At 40.8% G+C, this 18,304-nt stretch overlaps 1 protein-coding gene across 3 annotated transcripts in view; it reads left to right on the top strand.

Moving 5' to 3' along the window:
* gabbr2 (gamma-aminobutyric acid (GABA) B receptor, 2) overlaps positions 1-18,304 on the top strand; it is a 1,071,742-nt gene that overhangs the window by 640,836 nt on the left and 412,602 nt on the right. For all 3 annotated transcript variants that reach the window (XM_063043845.1, XM_063043844.1, XM_063043846.1), the window contains one exon: positions 6,840-7,010. In XM_063043845.1, the coding sequence (XP_062899915.1) occupies positions 6,840-7,010 (171 nt within the window). The remainder of the gene's footprint in view (positions 1-6,839; positions 7,011-18,304) is intronic.

Here is an 18,304-nt window from a genome sequence, read left to right as displayed (position 1 = left end):
TGCCTCCAGGTACTCTGTAACCTCATCCTTGACAATCGACTCCAACAACTTCCCAACCACCGATGTCAAGCTAACAGGTCTATAATTTCCTTTTTGCTTCCTTGCCCCCTTCTTAAATAGCGGAGTGACATTTGCAATCTTCCAGTCCTCCAGAACCATGCCAGAATCTATCGACTTTTGAAAAATCATCACTAATGCCTCCGCAATCTCCACAGCTACTTCCTTCAGAACATGAGGGTGCATTCCATCTGGTCCAGGAGATTTATCTACCCTTAGCCTATTCAGCTTCCTGAGTACTTTCTCTGTCGTAATTGTGACTGCGCACACTTCTCTTCCCTGCCACCATTGAGTGTCCAGTATACTGCTGATGTCTTCCTCAGTGAAGACTGATGCAAAATACTCATTCAGTTCCTCTGCCATCTCCTTATCTCCCATTACAATTTCTCCAGCATCATTTTCTATTGGTCCTATACCTACTCTCACCTGTCTTTTCCTCTTTATATACTTGAAAAAGCTTTTAGTACCCTCTTTGATATTATTTGCTAGGTTCCTTTCATAGTTAATCTTTTCCCTCTTAATGACCTTCTTGGTTTCCTCTTGTAAGGTTTTAAAAACTTCCCAATCCTCTGTCTTCCCACTAATTTTTGCTTCCTTGTATGCCCTCTCCCTTGGTTTAACTTTGGCTTTGACTTCTCTTGGCAACCACGGTTGCATCCTTTTTCCACTCGAAAATTTCTTCTTTTTTGGAATATACCTGACTTGCACCTTCCTCATTTCTCGCATAAACTCCAGCCACTGCTGCTCTGCTGTCTTTCCCACCAGTGTCCCTTTCCCACCAGTGTCCCTTTCCCACCAGTGTCCCTTTCCCATCAACTTTGGCCAGTTCCTCTCTCACGCCCCTGTGATTTCCTTTACTCCACTGAAATACCAACACATCAGATTTCGGCTTCTCTTTTTCAAATTTCACAGTGAACTCAATCATGTCATGATCGCTGCCTCCTAAGGGTTCCTTCACCTCAATCTCTCTAATCACCTCCGGTTGATTACAGAATACCCAATCCAGTACAGCCGATCCCCTAATGGGCTCAACAACAAGCTGTTCTAAAAAGCCATCTCACAGACATTCTACAAATTCTCTCTCTTGAGATCCAGTGCTGACCTGATTTTCCCAATCCACTTGCATGTTAAAATCCCCCACAATTATCATAACACTGCCCTTCTGACAAGCCTTTTCTATTTCCAGTAGTAATTTGTTGTCCACATCCCTGCAGCTGTTTGGAGGCCTATAAATAACTGCCATCAGGGTCCTTTTACCCCTGCTATTTCTTAGCTCAACCCATAAAGATTCTGCACCTTCTGATCCTATATCACCTCTTTCTAATGATTTAATATCATTTCTTACTAATAAAGCCATGCCTCCCCCTCTGCCTAACTTCCTGTCCTTCTGATACACCGTGTATCCTTGGACGTTCAGTTCCCAGAGACATGCATCCTTTAGCCAGGTCTCAGTGATGGCCACAATACCATACCTGCCAATCTGTAGCTGTACGACAAGATCACCCACCTTATTCCTTATGCTGCGTGCATTTAAGTACAACACCTTAAGACTAGTATTTGATACTTTTTGCTTTGATTTCACTGCAACTTTATTGCACTGCAACTCATCTCAATGGCTACAAATTTCCCCCATCACCTGCCTGTCTTTCCTGACATCTTTACTGCTCACTATCTATTTATTTCTGTTTTCCCCTTCCTCCGCTCTGTCATTCCAGTTCCCATCCCCCTGCCAAATTAGTTTAAACCCTCCCTAACAGCTCTATTAAACTTTCCCGACAGGATATTGGTCCCCTTCGGGTTCAGGTGTAACCTGTCCTTTTTGAACAGGTCATACTTCCCCCGGAAGAGATCCCAATTATCCAAGAATCTGAAGTCCTGCCCCCTACACCAGTCTCTCAGCCACGCATTCATCTGCCTGATCCGACTATTCTTGCCCTCGCTAGCACGTGGCACAGGTAGCAATCCCGAGATTACTACCCTGGAGGTGCTGCTTCTCAGCTTCCTTCCTAACTCCCGGAAGTCTCTCTTCAGGACCTCCTCCTTTGTCCTATCTATGTTATTGGTACCAACATGTACCAAGACAACTGGCTGCTCACCCTCCCCCTTCAGAATATTCAGGACCCGATCCGAGACATCCCATACCCTGGCACCTGGGAGGCAACACACCATGCGGGTATCTCTATCAGGCTCACAGAATCTACTGTCCGTTCCCCTCACTGTGGAATCCCCTGTGACTACTACTTTTCTCTTCTCTCTCCTTCTCTCCTGCACAACAGTGCCAGGCTCAGTGCCAGAGACCCAGTCACCATGGGCATCCCCTGTCAGGTCATCCCCCTCAACAGCATCCAGAACAAGATATTTGTTGCTGAGGGAGACAGCCACAGTGTGCTCTCCACTATCTGGGCATTTCCGGGAGTGAAACTTGGAGTACTGTGTCCAGTTCTGGTCACCTCACTATAGGAAGGATGTGGAAGCATTGGAAAGGGTACAGAGGAGATTTACCAGGATGCTGCCTGGTTTAGAAAGTATGCATTATGATCAGAGATTAAGGGAGCTAGGGCTTTACTCTTTGGAGAGAAGGAGGATGAGAGGAGACATGATAGAGGTGTACAATGTAATAAGAGGAATAGATAGAGTGGACAGCCAGCGCCTCTTCCCCAGGGCACCACTGCTCAATACAAGAGGACATGGCTTTGAGGTAAGGGGTGGGAAGTTCAAGGGGGATATTAGAGGAAGGTTTTTCACTCAGAGAGTGGTTGGTGTTTGGAATGCACTGCCTGAGTCAGTGATGGAGGCAAATACACTGGTGAAGTTTAAGAGGCTACTAGACAGGTATATGGAGGAATAAGGTGGGGGCTTATATGGGAGGCAGGGTTTGAGGGTCGGTACAACATTGTGGGCTGAAGGGGCTGTGCTGTACTGTTCTATGTTCTATGTTCTATTTCCCTTCCCTCTCTTGACAGTGACCCAGTTTTCTGACCCCTGTAGCCAAGGGATGACTACCTCCCTGTAGCTCCTGTTTATCACCTCTTCACTTTCCCTGATAAGCAGTAGGTCATCAAGCTGCAGCTCCGGATCCCTAACACGGTCTCTGAGGAGCTGCATCTCGGTGCACCTGACGCAGATGTGGCCATCAGGGAGGCTGGAGGTCTCCCAGGATTCCCACATCTGACACCCTGAACAAAGCACTAACCCTGCAGGCATGCTATCTAATTCCACAGGAATGAAACAGGAAAAATAAGTCTACTCACCCACTTACCTCGCCAAACAGACGAACTTTTTAAACCATTAGCTGTGAGGGCCCTGCTGTTCCTGTCTGTCCGGGTCGATTCATGAAAGGTGGGGGAGGAAAAAAAAGACTTGGCGCTTCGCTCTCGCCTCTTCCCGTTTACTGTTGAAGCCAAAGCCCTACACTCTGCTACTGCTCACTTCGCTGCCCGCTCCGACAGCTGCACGCTGTATAGGGTGGTCTCCCTTTTAAACTCTCCGCGCGGTCCTGTTGACGTTACGCGCCTGTGCAGTCTCGCCCTTCTTGCACTCGAAGAAGTTTTTTAAAAAACTGCCTTCCTTCAGAAGTCAGCTCCCACGACGCTCTGTAGTCCCGATCCAAAAGAGAGCTATTGGCAGCAACCTGCCTTTTTAAACTCTCCGCGCGGTCCTGTTCCACCTGCTACTATTTAGGTCGAAGGACCAAGAGAGCAGCGTGAATCAGCACTCTGTTGAGTAGAGCTAAGGAGGGAACTTGCTGACAATGAAAAAATCAGAACAGGTTTTTATTCCCTGAAAAGTTTCCGTTAAATATCTGAGCATTGGCAAGGAACTATTCAATTGGGGGAGGTTGCTCAATATAACTAGTATTCTTTGTCAAGATTGAAGAGCACAATAAAAGCATGAGAGATGGATCCCAGACCTGATTTATATCACTATCAAGAGTGAGTGACACTTACCAGTGATAAAATGTACATCTTCCTAAAGAAGCAAAGGATTTTTCTGAAGACATTTCTTGAACTGCTTCTTCCAGGGAAAATTTGGATGCTTCAGAGAAATCATCTTTATCCCCAGGACATTATAAACACAATAAAAACAGAAGGAGGGAGCAAGTTCAAGTTCTCATAAGAAGACAAAGCCCCCCGACTTGAAGCGCTTTTCACATTATTGGCTGTTTCACAAATATATGATCAGTATGTTGAATAACTAATCTGTCCAATCCTACTGTCTCTAACTCTAGGGCTTTTAGAATGCACTGTAATTTTTCAACAATTAGCCATCAGCCCCTTCTGAGAGCTCTTATCAGAATGCAGATGCTTGTTCATTCAGTGCTAATTCTTTAGTCTGTAAATTTGGAGTAACAGTCCAAATTTCAGACATGCACGACTAAGCCAATATAGCAGTACATTTTTCTTAATTTTAGAATTGCATCAGCTGTTCTTTATGTTTTGACTAACAGGTGCTATAGAATGTTATGTAGCATAACAAATGAGTCTTTCAGCCTCAGCTCAGCATTGATGCTGACATGTTCCCTACACTTTTCAGCACTTGGTATAATGTTTCACTTCTCATCTGTTACCGAAAAGAGCACAATGCTGAGTCTTAGTAACCAGTCTCCACCCCCACCCCACCCCTCCCCAATCTCGTGCATGGTCCAGTATTAAAATCATTTTTTGAGGATGTGACTAAACACATTGATGGAGGTAGAGCAGTAGATGTAGTGTATATGGATTTCAGCAAGGCATTTGATAAGGTACCCCATGCAAGGCTTATTGAGAAAGTAAGGAGACATGGATCCAAGGGGACATTACTTTGTGGATCCAGAACTGGCTTGCCCACAGAAAGCAAAGAGTGGCTGTAGACAGGTCATTTTCTGCATGGAGGTCAGTGACCAGTGGTGTGCCTCAGGGATCTGTTCTGGGACCCTTACTCTTTGTGATTTTTATAAATGACCTGGATGAAGAAGGGGAGGGATGGGTTAGTAAATTTGCTGATGACACAAAGGTTGGAGGTGTTGTGGATAGTGTGGAGGGCTGTCAGAGGGACATTGATAGGATGCAAAACTGGGCTAAGAAGTGGCAGATGGAGTTCAACCCAGATAAGTGTGAGGTGGTTCATTTTGGTAGGTCTAATATGATGGCAGAATATAGTATTAATGGTAATACTCTTGGCAGTGTGGAGGATCAGAGGGATCTTGGGGTCCAAGTCCATAGGACACTCAAAGCAGCTGCACAGGTTGACTCTGTGGTTAAGAATGCATACGGTGTATTGGCCTTCATCAATCGTGGAATTGAATTTAGGAGCCGAGAGGTAATGTTGCAGCTATAAAGGACTCTGGTCAGACCCCAGTTGGAGTATGGTGCTCTGTTCTGGTCACCTCACTACAGGAAGGATGTGAAAGCCATAGAAAGGGTGTACAGGAGATTTGCAAGGATGTTGCCTGGATTGGGGAGCATGCCTTACGAAAACAGGTTGAGCGAACTTGACCTTTTTCTCTTGGAGCGACGGAGGATGAGAGGTGACCTGATAGAGGTGTATACGATAGGGTCTTTTAAGAGACTTTTGGATAGGTACATGGAGCTTAGAAAAATAGAGGGCTATGGGTAAGCCTAGTAATTTCTAAGGTAGAGACATGTTCAGCACAACTTTGTGGGCCAAGGGAACTGTATTGTGCTGTAGTTTTTCTATGTTTCTATATCTGCCTAAAACCTGGAAATTTGGTTCCATGTCAACATCATATAGTTGGGTATTTGTGAGTTATGTTAACAGGAAGTGAGGCAAATGCAAAAAATATTCTTTAGTACAAAAATATCCCAAAATATGTTTGATAAACGTTACTGAGCATTATTTGACTGATTAATGTAATGAAAATATTTGAGCCATAAAATCCAGAGAGTTCACTGAATTCCTTCAGGAATGGATATCACCTATTCTCAGCAGGTCTAAGCTTTATGTGACTACATTCCCAGGACAGATTAGTTCCCCCTTAATTTATGGAAAGCTGCTCAGTTTGGGGACAGATAGGAAGAGCAATGTATGTTCTTCTGCCAGTGAAGCCCACATTTCTTGAATTAATAGATAGGATTTGAGAACAAAAATGAGCAAGACTTGACTGCACTTCATAAATGGATTATCTTTAACATTCAATATCAAATACTACTTGTGAAGAATGGTCATATTAAAATATTAAGGCTTCTTCTGATGCCCCATCAAAACTTTGTAAGAGACAGCAATTCAATACAAAAAAAATTTGCTGCTGTTTCTCCAGCAAAACATTAGGAGACTGGGAGACCTCAAGAGAAAGCCTTCCCCTCAAATTATTTTGTAGAGACATGAAGGGGGAAAATGAATGGAAAAAGGAAGGAATTACAAATGAAATCTCATCGTGCAGAGCTGTGGCATATTGAAGCACCTCCCCAATGGAGTAGTAGGGTATAGAATTCATGTCATGCTTCAGTAAATTGACTTGATGATCCGAGTAGTCGTGTTTCTTCTTGAGCTTTGTTTGGTCTTTTTTTATGAAGAAAACACAAAGGTATTCAAACAGATTTTTCTAAAAATCAAAGATGTCAAAAGTAATTGCTTTAAGTACACATTTCGAGAATCAAAATGAATTGTTATAGTTTGATAATTTCAGCAAATTGAATTTTCTCTTTTGTTGGTCAGTACCATACACTGATGTTAGTCATTTATGGAATCTCAGTTTCTAAGACTGTGGCTTGTAGTAGTAATATCTGTACAATGGGAAGAGGTCTCCTTTTGAATTATTGACAATATCTTCAAATTTCTTACAGCTTTCCTTTGCTGCAACTACACCAGTCCTAGCTGATAAAAAGAAGTACCCCTATTTCTTCCGAACAGTTCCATCAGATAATGCAGTCAATCCTGCAGTCGTCAAGTTCCTCAAACATTTTCATTGGCGTAGGGTAGGAACCTTGACCCAGGATGTACAACGTTTCTCTGAGGTATGACTTCTTGCATTTTTTTAATACAGAAAGATAAATATATATTGGACAACTCACCAGTGTCAATAGTGCTGATAGATTTATTATTGCCAGTGGAAGATTCTGTGCCCCACCTTTATTTCACAGTATTCAGAGCAATCTCAAAGTTTTGCAAGAAGAACACAGTGTGTCCCTTTATTTACTGCAGTTCTCTCTCTATTAGTTGTTTGCCATTCTGATGTTATATTATAACTTGATTTCTGAGGAGATACATGCAGAGAAATCACTGAAATTAATAGATAGCTTTTGTAAACCACTAGCAAATGAGGATGAACCACAGATTCTTCAACAGATGTTAATCCTCTCAAAGGAGTACATGCGAATGAGCAATAACCATCTGCATGACATTTTTTCATTGTGACACTGCCAGTGTGTGCCAACAGACTACCTGAGCATGAAGGACATTGCACAATTAATACTTGGAGACTTCTGTTCAAGAACATTCTCAACTCAAGGTGCAGTCCATTTCTGGTGGCTCTGTTAAATTGAGAAGGCAAACAGTTTGAAGATAAACAATAAGAATTTACTAATATCCAGCTCTAATTGTATTGATGAACCACACAGACATGTGAATTTTAGTCTGCTGAGCTTATTTTCCCTGTAATGTTTGTACACAGCTGTGGCACAACAATTTTCTGCTCTAAATTTCTAACAGCTATTTCGATTCAATTTACTTTTAATGATCGTGAAAAGACCACATTGAGATAGCAGAAGGATACATACAGGGCACACCACAGGATACCTGTGCTTTGATTACAACAGCTTAGCACTGGCAGAGGAACTCAGAAGATGCATTATTTCTTGTTCTGTGAATTAGCTGAATTTAAGCTGAATAAATCTTGAATTAATCAGTAAAATAATTACGATCTATGCATCTGGCAAGTGCCTATGCTTGATGTTGAGCTGCATTGATATGAATTAAAATTACAAACCATTTTTGAAAGGGTAAAAAGAACTTGAGCAGAAAGAAACATTAATAATTAATTGAGTGTAAATTAAATCAACTCATGAGTTAGAAAATGCTGGTACTGTATTGTGAAAGTGTGTGGTATGGATACCTGTACTTGCCCATTGAACCAGCTTGCAGTCACACTTCTCCCAGTCATATCTTCCAGCTATGAGCTTCCCATAGTCACTATGGGCTTTCTTCCATGATTATCCTGTGAGCAGAATAATTGTAAGCAGAGGCCACTTGTCAACTCCTGAAGCTATTTATCTGGCATTATCCTGACAGTGACCAACAGAAAGAGCTGATAAACAGATGTTTAGAATTGACAGAAATTGATATAAATACATTTTATAAATTGAAATGTTAGAAAGCATAGCAAAACTAAAATAAAGGTTTATCTAAAATTTGTTAAGACAGGTAAATAGTGAACTAAAAATAAAGGTGATTAGCATCAAATTCCTAAAAAATCAACCACAATTTTCAGACTCATTTTCAAAGCCTTCAAATTTCCCAGACAATGATCACTCTGGCTCAAGATTTGGCCCTGATGATGTGGTGTATAATTTGTTTCCCTTGAAGATCCTGATTCAAGTGCACGGATCAGCAAAGACCAGTTATCCAAGCACCATATGGTGAGGCTGACTATTTCTGCTAGTACAATCATAGTTTGTTGATTGTATTAAGATATGAATGCAAAAATCAAAGTTGCAAAAATGGCCAAATAGATCAAACTATATATTATGGCCAAAGCTCAAAGGTATTATCATCATATTCATTGTCATCCAGGATATTACAAGAACCTATACAATCCCCATTATTTGAGCTATTATTGGATTATCTAGTACTTTGTGCTACTGCCTAATTTTTCAAAGATAAAATGCCACAATTACATCAGAGGTTAAAATAATAAACGAAAGCAGAATTGAAAAACCTTTCTGCTGTAAACCACCCACTATATAAAGCTGTTTATCCTCATTTGAATTGTTGTTGGTCTGCATATTCAATTATTTTTCTGTAGGTAGGAAAGGTATGGCCACATTAGTGGGGTTGTATTACAGACCACCCAATAGTCAACGAGAACTGGAAGAGCAAATCTGCAGGGAAATAGCAAGCAACTGCAGGAAACATAAAAGTTGTGGTGGAAGGGGATTTTAATTTACCACATATTGATTGGGACTCCCATACAGTTAGGGGTCTAGATGGTTTAGAGTTTGTAAAATGTGTTCAGGAAAGTTTTCTAAATCAATATAAATTTGCTGATGATACAAAGATTGGAAGTGTGGTAGACAGTGAGGAAGGTTTTCAGAGCCTGCAGAGGACCAGCTAGAAAAATGGGCTGAAAAATGGCAGATGGAGTCTAATGCAGACAAGTGTGAGGTATTGCACGTTGGAAGGACAAACCAAGGTAGAACATACAGGGTTAATGGTAAGGCACTGAGGAGTGCAGTGGAACAGAGGGATCTGGGAATACAGATAAAAAAATTCCCTAAAAGTGGCGTCACAGGTAGATAGGGTCGTAAAGAGAGCTTTTGGTACATTGGCCTTTATTAATTGAAGTATTGAGTATAAGAGCTGGAATGTTATGATGAGGTTGTATAAGGCATTGGTGAGGCCGAATCTGGAGAATTGTGTTCAGTTTTGGTCACCAAATTACAGGAAGGATATAAATAAGGTTGAAAGAGTGCAGAGAAGGTTTACAGGGATGTTGCCAGGACTTGAGAAACTCCGTTACAGAGAAAGGTTGAATAGGTTAGGACTTTATTCCCTGGAGCGTAGAAGAATGAGGGGAGATTTGACAGAGGTATATAAAATCATGATGGGTATAGATAGAGTGAATGCAAGCAGGCTTTTTCCACTGAGGCAAGGGGAGAAAAAAACCAGAGGACATGGGTTAAGGGTGAGGGGGGAAAAGTTTAAAGGGAACATTAGGGGGGGCTTCTTCACACAGAGAGTGGTGGGAGTATGGAATGAGCTGCTAGACGAGATGGTAAATGCAGGTTCTTTTTTAACATTTAAGAATAAATTGGACAGGTACATGGATGGGCGGTGTATGGAGGGATATGGTCCGTGTGCAGGTCAGTGGGACTAGGCAGAAAATGGTTTGGCACAGCCAAGAAGGGCCAAAAGGCCTGTTTCTGTGCTGTAGTTTCTATGATTTCTATGGTTCTATGGATATTTTTACTCATTCACAGGATACAGGCATCATTGGCAAAGTTCAATTTCATTGCCAACCCCAATCATTCTGATTTGAGTGGCTCGCTGGGTCATTTCAGCAATTCACATTTAGTCAATTACATTGTTGTCTGGAGTCTCATGTTGGTGAGATCCAACAAAGAATCACACTACCTTCCCTCAAGGGCATAAGTGAACTATCTGAGTTCTTATGATAATGCAGTAGTTTCATAATTATTTTTGAGAGTGCTTTCTTGTCCTTGGGTACTGAATTGATTTAAGTACTAGAATTATGTAATTCTTAACTCACCTGATGGCACGATGGGTTTCAAATTTTGTACCCGTTTTGGTCACCCTGTTATAAAAGACACGGTTAAACTGGAAAGAGTGTGTCAAAGATTTATAAGGATGTTGTCAGGGCTGGATGGCCTGTGTTATGGTGATGGTTTGGAGAGGCTATGTCTTTATTCCTTGAACTACAGGAGGGTGAGGGGCAACCTCATACGTGCTTAAAATTATGAGAAGCATAGATAAGGAAGATGGTAATAATCTTTGACCCAGGGTAGGGCCTCCAAACTAGGGAACATAGGGTTATAGTGGGAAGGGAAAGATTTAAAAGGGATCTGAGGGGCAACTCTTCACACAGAGAGGGTGGTGAATGTTGGAATGAGCTTTCAGAAGAAGTGAAGGAAAAAACAATCAGCTAGAGGAATTCTACAGGACATACAGCATGTGCAGAAGGAAAGAAATTGTCAACATTTTGGGTCAAAACCCTATATTAGGACTGAGAGTGGAGAGGTGAGGTGGCCAATACGGAGAGAAAGGGAGTGGCAAGAAAGGGTTCTGAGGCAATTGGTGGGCTGAGGAGGGATGTAAGGTAATGCCAGGTTGGGTGGAGGGTGGATATGGAGTTAGAAGACAGTGACAGGAGAATGATAGTTGGAGATAGATAGAGAGAGGAAAAAGAGGGAAAAAAACAACGGCTGGATTCAGATAAGTAAAGGAAACAGAATGGGAACTATTCGGGAAGAGGCAAATAACTTGGAACCAGATGGGGCTAAATTGGTTAAACAATAGGTCAATAGCAGATGCAATCTCAATGGCTCTCCACATGTCTTCAGATCATCTGGACAACACAAACACCTATGTCAGAATGCTGTTCATTGACTATAGCTCAGCATTTAATACCAGCATTCCTACAATCCTGATTGGGAAGTTACAGACCCTGGGCCTCTGTACCTCCCTCTGCAATTGGATCCTCGACTTCCTAATCGGAAGACCACAGTCCGTGTGGATTGGTGATAACATATCCTCCTCACTGACAATCAACACTGGCGCACATCAGGGGTGTGTGCTCAGCCCACTGCTCTAGTCTCTCTATACCCATGACTGTGTGGCTAGGCATAGCTCAAATACCATCTATAAATTTGCTGACGATACAACCATTGTTGGTAGAATCTCAAGTGGTGATGAGAGGGCGTACAGGAGTGAGATATGCCAACTAGTGGAATGGTACCGCAGCAACAACCTGGCACTCAACATCAGTAAGATGAAAGAGCTGATTGTGGACTTCAGGAAGGGTAAGACAAAGGAACACATACTAATCTTCATAGAGGGATCAGAAGTGGAGAGAGTGAACAGCTTCAAGTTCTTGAGTGCCAAGATTTCTGAGGAGTTAATCTGGTTCCAATATATCAATGCAGTTATAAAGAAGGCAAGACAGCCACTGTACTTCATTAGGAGTTTGAAGAGATTTGGTATGTCAACAAATACACTCAAAAACTTCTATAGATGTATCGTGGACAGCATTCTGATAGGCTGCATCACTGTCTGGTATAGGGGGTGGTGGCTACTGCACAGGTCCGAAAGAAGCTGCAGAGGGTTGTAAATTTAGTCAGCTCCATTTTGCGTACTAGCCCAGGTCATCTTCAGAGAGTGGTGTCTCAGAAAGGCAGCGTCAATTATTAAGGATCCCCAGCACCCAGGGCATGCCCTTTTCTCACTGTTACCATCAGGTAGGAGATACAGAAGCCTGAAGGCGCACACTCAGCGATTCAGGAACAGCTTCTTCCCCTCTGTCATCCAGTTCCTAAATGGACGTTGAACCCTTAAACACTACCTCACTTTTTAACATATTATTTCAGTTTTTTGCACAATTTTAATCTATTCAATATACGTATACTGTAATTTATTTATTTATCTATTATTATTAGATTTTATTTTTTCTCTTCTATATTATGCATTGCATTGAACTGCTGCTGCTAAGTTAACAAATTTCACGTCACATGCTGGTGAAAATAAACCTGATTCTGATTCTGATTCTGTGTGTGAATTGGATGGATAGAGCAAGAAAGGGGAAGGAAATTGTGGATATCACAGCGGGGGGGGGGGCGGGGGTGTAAGGAAAGGAGGGGAAAGAGGACAAGTCCGATTATTCAAGGAAGTATCCAGATGTAAACATTAACATCTAACAACATGTATTACACACTCGGACAGAACTACAACTAAATTCAATTACACATTCATGGATGTTTGAATGATAAAGGGGTGTTAGGTTAGTGGAATATTATGGTGCGGTAAAATATCAGCTACGTTTGTGTTGAACAGTGGGACAAGCAAAATGGGCAACTGTCTGGATACTGACTGGAATTACTGTGTGTGGAAATAAAGGATATGAGCAAGATTTTAAATTAATACTTATTATCAGTACTCACTAGAGAGGAGGATGTGGAGGATGGAGAGGGGAATGCTAACATTCTCCAACATATCGGTGTTAGGAAGAAGGTGTTGGATCTGGTTATAATGATTCAGAGGTTTTTTGAAGGTCAATAAAGAGGCATAAAATTTAGCTTCTTGAAAATACAAAACCAGCTGCACTACAATGACTAGGAAAATCACTGAACAATTACAATTAACAATTATTGTTATATAAAATTACAATCAAGCATAGGAAAGTTAAACTACAAGGAAAAATACTAGAAAAACAACAAATCTACACCCTCTTCCAGCATAGAAGTGTAAGAAATAGTGTTGCAGATTAGGGTGGATAAAGCCCCAGGACTGGATGGGATCTATTCAATGATGCTAAGGGAAGCAAAGCAGAAAATTACTGGAGCTCTGATGGAAAATTTAGTACCTGCATTAGTCTATCGTAAGATACTGCAAGACAGGAGGTTAGCTAATGTTGTCCCCTATTCAAAAAGAGCAGTAGAGATATGATTGGAAAGTGTAGGTTGATGATCCCTTTGTCGGTGGTAGGGAAGTTGTTGGAGAAGATTTTGTGGAAGAGGATCTATGTTTACTTGGAAAGATGGGTTCTGATTAGGAGGAGTCAGCATGGTTTTGTGCAGGGAGATCATGTTTCAAATCTGATTGAGTTCCGTTGAGGAGCTAATGAAAAGTAATGAGAGCAAGGCAGATAATGTTGTTCTATTGGACATTGGGAAGGCTCTTGTCAAATTCCTGGAAGGTAGGGAGTCTAGAAAGTTAAGTCACAAAGGATATGAGGCATATTGGCAAACTGAATCCAAAATTGGCTTGGTGATGAAAGGCAGAGGACGTTAATGGTGGATGAGTGTTTTATTAACCAAAAATCTATAACAAGTGGTATATTGCAGGGCAAACACGAGGAAATCTGCAGATGCTGGAATTTAAAGGAACACACATAAAAGTTGCTGCGTTCACCAGCAACTTTTATGTGTATATTGCAGGGATTAGGTCTGGAACATTTGCTGTTTGTAATATACATAAATAACCTGGGAGAGAATGTAGGTGATCTGATTGGTAAATTTGTAGATGACCTGAAAATTGTAGGTGCTGAAGAAGTTCCTCTCAGGATACAGTGGGACTTGCACCTGCTGGAGGGTTGGGTAGAGCAGTGGCAGATGGAATTTAATTCAGAGAAGTGTGAGAGAGTGCACATTGGAATTGAAGTTCTGGTAGGGCATGTTGAGTGGATGGCAAAGACCTTAGCTGCACTGATAGACAATGGGAAATTTGGGTGCAAGTTCATAGCACCCTGAAAATGACAGCACCGGTGGATAGAGCAGTGAAGAAGGCATTTGATATGCTTGGTCTGAAAGGATGAGGCCTTGAGTATGAGATTTGAGAGGCCACATTGTAATGGTGCAAAAGGTAGTTAGTCCATGTAGTATTTTATACATTTCTGATTACCATGCTAAAGGAAGAATGTGGTAGCAATATGATTTACTCGGATATTGTCTGAAATAGAAGGCTGTAGTTATAAAGAGAGATTGAATAGGCTGTGTTTGTTCCCACTGGAGATTAGGAGACTGAGGGGTCACCTTTTCAGTTTTACAAAATTGTGTGGGGCATAAATAGGATAGTCAATCATTTTCCCTGGGCATGTGGGTATCAAGCTAAATAGTACAGGTTTAAAGTGAGAGGCAAATAATTTTAAGGAGTTCTGAGGGATATGTGTTTCACCCAGCGTAGTACCTATCAGAGGAGGTATAGAAGCAGGTACAATTATTGTGTTTAAAAATATATTTGTACAGATATTCTGATAGGAAATTTGTGGAACTGTACTGGTCTAATGAAGGCAAATGTGATTAGTGCAAATAGGTATCAGTCACTAAAGATGCTGTGGACTGTAAGGGTCTAATTTTGTGTTGTATAATTCTATGATCCACTCCAACTTTTATTTATTATTTCTAATGTTCAGACTTATATTTTCTTCTAAATCAATTGCATCATATCAAATTAACTGGACTGTTATTTCTGTTTATGGGACCATTTGTTCTACAGATTGACTGTCACCTTTGTCTACAATCTAACGATGACTTTATCTCAATATAAAGAAAATACTGACACTTGTGACAATGCAATGTACATAGAAGAAATAGTTTTTTTCACCTTCATGCTTGAAGTCCATTTCCAATCATCTTATTCTGCCAATGTGAGGCTGCTTTCAATTATTGCAAACCAACACTTTATTTAATTAATTCTACAATTGTTTTTGTATCTTTATTAAATTAGTTTCATAATTTGAAACATAAAATCTTTACTTCACTTTGGTACTTTGCAATTAGGTGACCCAAAATCTTGTTAATTATTTTTATGTTTTGTCTTCATTTCTCCTTGCCATTGTGAATTTAATTTATTTGATGGCTAATGTAGATTAAAATATTTCACATTCAATCCAGCTGTGTGGCCAGGCATAGATATAAATTTGCTGATGATACAACCATTGTTGGTAGGATCTCAGGTGGTGACCAGAGGGCGTACAGGAGTGAAATATGCCAACTAGTGGAGTGGTGTCACAGCAACAACCTGGCACTCAATGTCAGTAGGACAAAAGGAACACATATCAATCCTCATAGAGGAATCAGAAGTGGAGAGAGTGAGTAGTTTCAGGTTCCTGGGTGTCAAGATCTCTGAGGATCTAACCTGGTCCTAACATATTGATGTAGTTATAAAGAAGGCAAGACAGTGACTGTACTTTAGGAGTTTGAAGAGATTTGGTATGTCAACAAATACACTCTAAAACTTCTATAGATGTACCGTGGAGAGCAGTCTGACAGCCTGCATCACTGACTGGTATGGGGGATTGGTGGGGAGAGCCTACTGCACAGGACTGAAAGAAGCTGCAGAGGGTTGCAAATTTAGTCGGCTCCATCTTGGGTACTAGCCTACAAAGTACCCAGGATATCTTCAAGAAGCAGTGTCTCAGAAAGGCAGTGTCCATTATTAAGGATATCCAGAACCCAGGGCATGCACTTTTCTCACTGTTACCATCAGCTAGGAGGTACAGAAGCCTGAAGGCACGCACTCAGTGATTCAGGAACAGCTTCTTCCCCTCTGCCATCCGATTCGTAAATGGACATTGAATCTGTGAACACTACCTCACTTTCTTAATATACAATTATTTCTGTTTTTTGCATGATTTTCTTCTTCTATATCATGTATTGCATTGAACTGCTGCTGCTAAGTTAACGAATTTCACGACACATGATAATAAACCTGATTCTGATTTACCTTCAGGATAAACTTCATTTATTACAAGTGCTGTCAACAGGGGAGTCACCCATCCTTGAATGAATTCTTGCTGACCAAAAGTTTCTGGTGGCACCCTATTTGATGCCTTGCCCTCAACCACCCTGCAATCCCCACCCTATCTCTTTCATACATATTGAGTGAATATAAAGGACAAGGCTCTGATTTACAGCAAGCCTGAATGGCCAGCTTATTTTGGGAGCCCGATGTATTTCTGCTCCTAGCAGGGCATTCCAAGCACCTATCACTATCTGTATTAAAAAAAACTTACCTCTGACATCCCCCTATACCTTTCTCCAATCACCTTAAAATTACACCCTTCGTATTCTACCTGGGGATTTTTACCTAGGGAAAGAGTATCTAGCTATCCACTCTATCTATGTCTTTTATCATCTTTTATCAAGTCACCTCTCATCCTCCTTTACTACAGAGAGAAAAGTCCTAGCTCATTCCGCCTATGCTCATTAGATACACTCTCTAGTTCAGGCAGCATTCTGTTAAATCTCCTCAGTATTGTATAATGCGTATCCAAGCATTGGATACTGGACCCCACAATTGTGGTTGAGAGCAGTCTGAACTGACTGCAGCCAGCTTCATGCAGCCTTCTCCTCTGCATCCCTATTACAGTGCTCCACACCGTCACTTAATGTTCAAGAATATCATAAATCAATATGCTGAGTCCAATAACTATTTCATATTTTTGTTTTCTAATTCTGAATCATTTTTAGGATTTTAATTTGTCCTAATCTTATTATGTGACAGGCTGCTTTCCTGGTCATGTTCCATTGCTCTCTATTGGCATTACCTCCATTAGACCATGAGATATAGGAGCAGAATTAGGCCATTCAGCCCATCAAATCTGCTCTGCCATTCCATCACAGCTGATCCTAGATCCCACTCAACCCCCTACACCTGCCTTCTCACCATATCCTTTAATGCCCTGACTGATCAGGAAACTATCAATTTCCACCTTAAATATACCCATGGACTTGGCCTCCAATGTAGCCTGTGGCAGAGCATTCCACAGATTTGCTACTCTCTGGCTTAAAAAAAATTCTTCCTTACGTCTAATTTTAAATTTCTCGTACAAAAGGAAGGAAAGACTGCTTTATATTTTACTAAAAGGTCGCCCCTCAATTTTGGGGCTGTGCCCTCTAGTTCTGGATACTCCCACCATAAGAAACATCCTCTCCACATCCACCTTATCTTGTCCTTTCAACATTCAGTGGGTTTCGATGAGATCCCCCATATTCTTTGAAATTCCAGTGAGTAGAGGCCATTGTTTGTAACTCAGCTTTTCATTCCAGAGCTTACAAACTTCACTAATACTATAATTGCCGAGTTTTCTATCTCTTAATTACAACCAGTTTCCAGGCAAAGTTGCACCTCAGTATACTTGCCCATACTTATGGCACTTGTCCATTATCAATGCTTATGACAGAAAGGGTATTCATTTATAATTCTTACAGAACAGGAAACAACATCTGTAATTTTTACATCTGTAAATTTAATTTCCCAATCAATACTATAAACCCCATAACAGGGACGAATGAAAATCTATTGAATTTCAGTAATCCAGTTGGAAAATAACATGTGTTCTTAATATATTGTAGAATACAATATTATGTTATGTTATACAATGAGTATCTCTTGGTTTATGTTGAGCAAGTCTGCAAGTGGTTTACTGATATTATGATCAATATGATGTTATAATGCTTTTACTGTACTTAATTGGGAGATTTGCTAATTCTTTAATAGTCAGCTATTTGAATGTGTTTTCAATCATTCCTAATTGAGTTACAGGACAGTTTTAGAGGAGAACCTACCACAGAGAAAATGCATCATATCTCTGTAGAAATTAATGACCTTGTCAACAGCTAACAAGTCTATGCAGGCAAATGTCTACATCTACATCAAGCAAACCAGAAAGTTTACAAATAGTTCTTCCTACAGACAGGCAGTTATGAAGGAAAAATTACCGTGTAGAAATCTGAATGTTGAGAAATCCTAATTTTAAATTGCTCGTACATAAGGAAGGAAAGACTGCTTTATATTTCACATTTTACTTCACAATAATTTTTGTGTGCATAGTGTTTAACTTGACCTTCTAGACAAGATG

Source organism: Mobula hypostoma, chromosome 3 (assembly GCF_963921235.1).
Source record: "Mobula hypostoma chromosome 3, sMobHyp1.1, whole genome shotgun sequence".
NCBI lineage: Eukaryota > Metazoa > Chordata > Chondrichthyes > Myliobatiformes > Myliobatidae > Mobula > Mobula hypostoma.
This window is presented reverse-complemented; position numbering and strand designations above follow the sequence as displayed.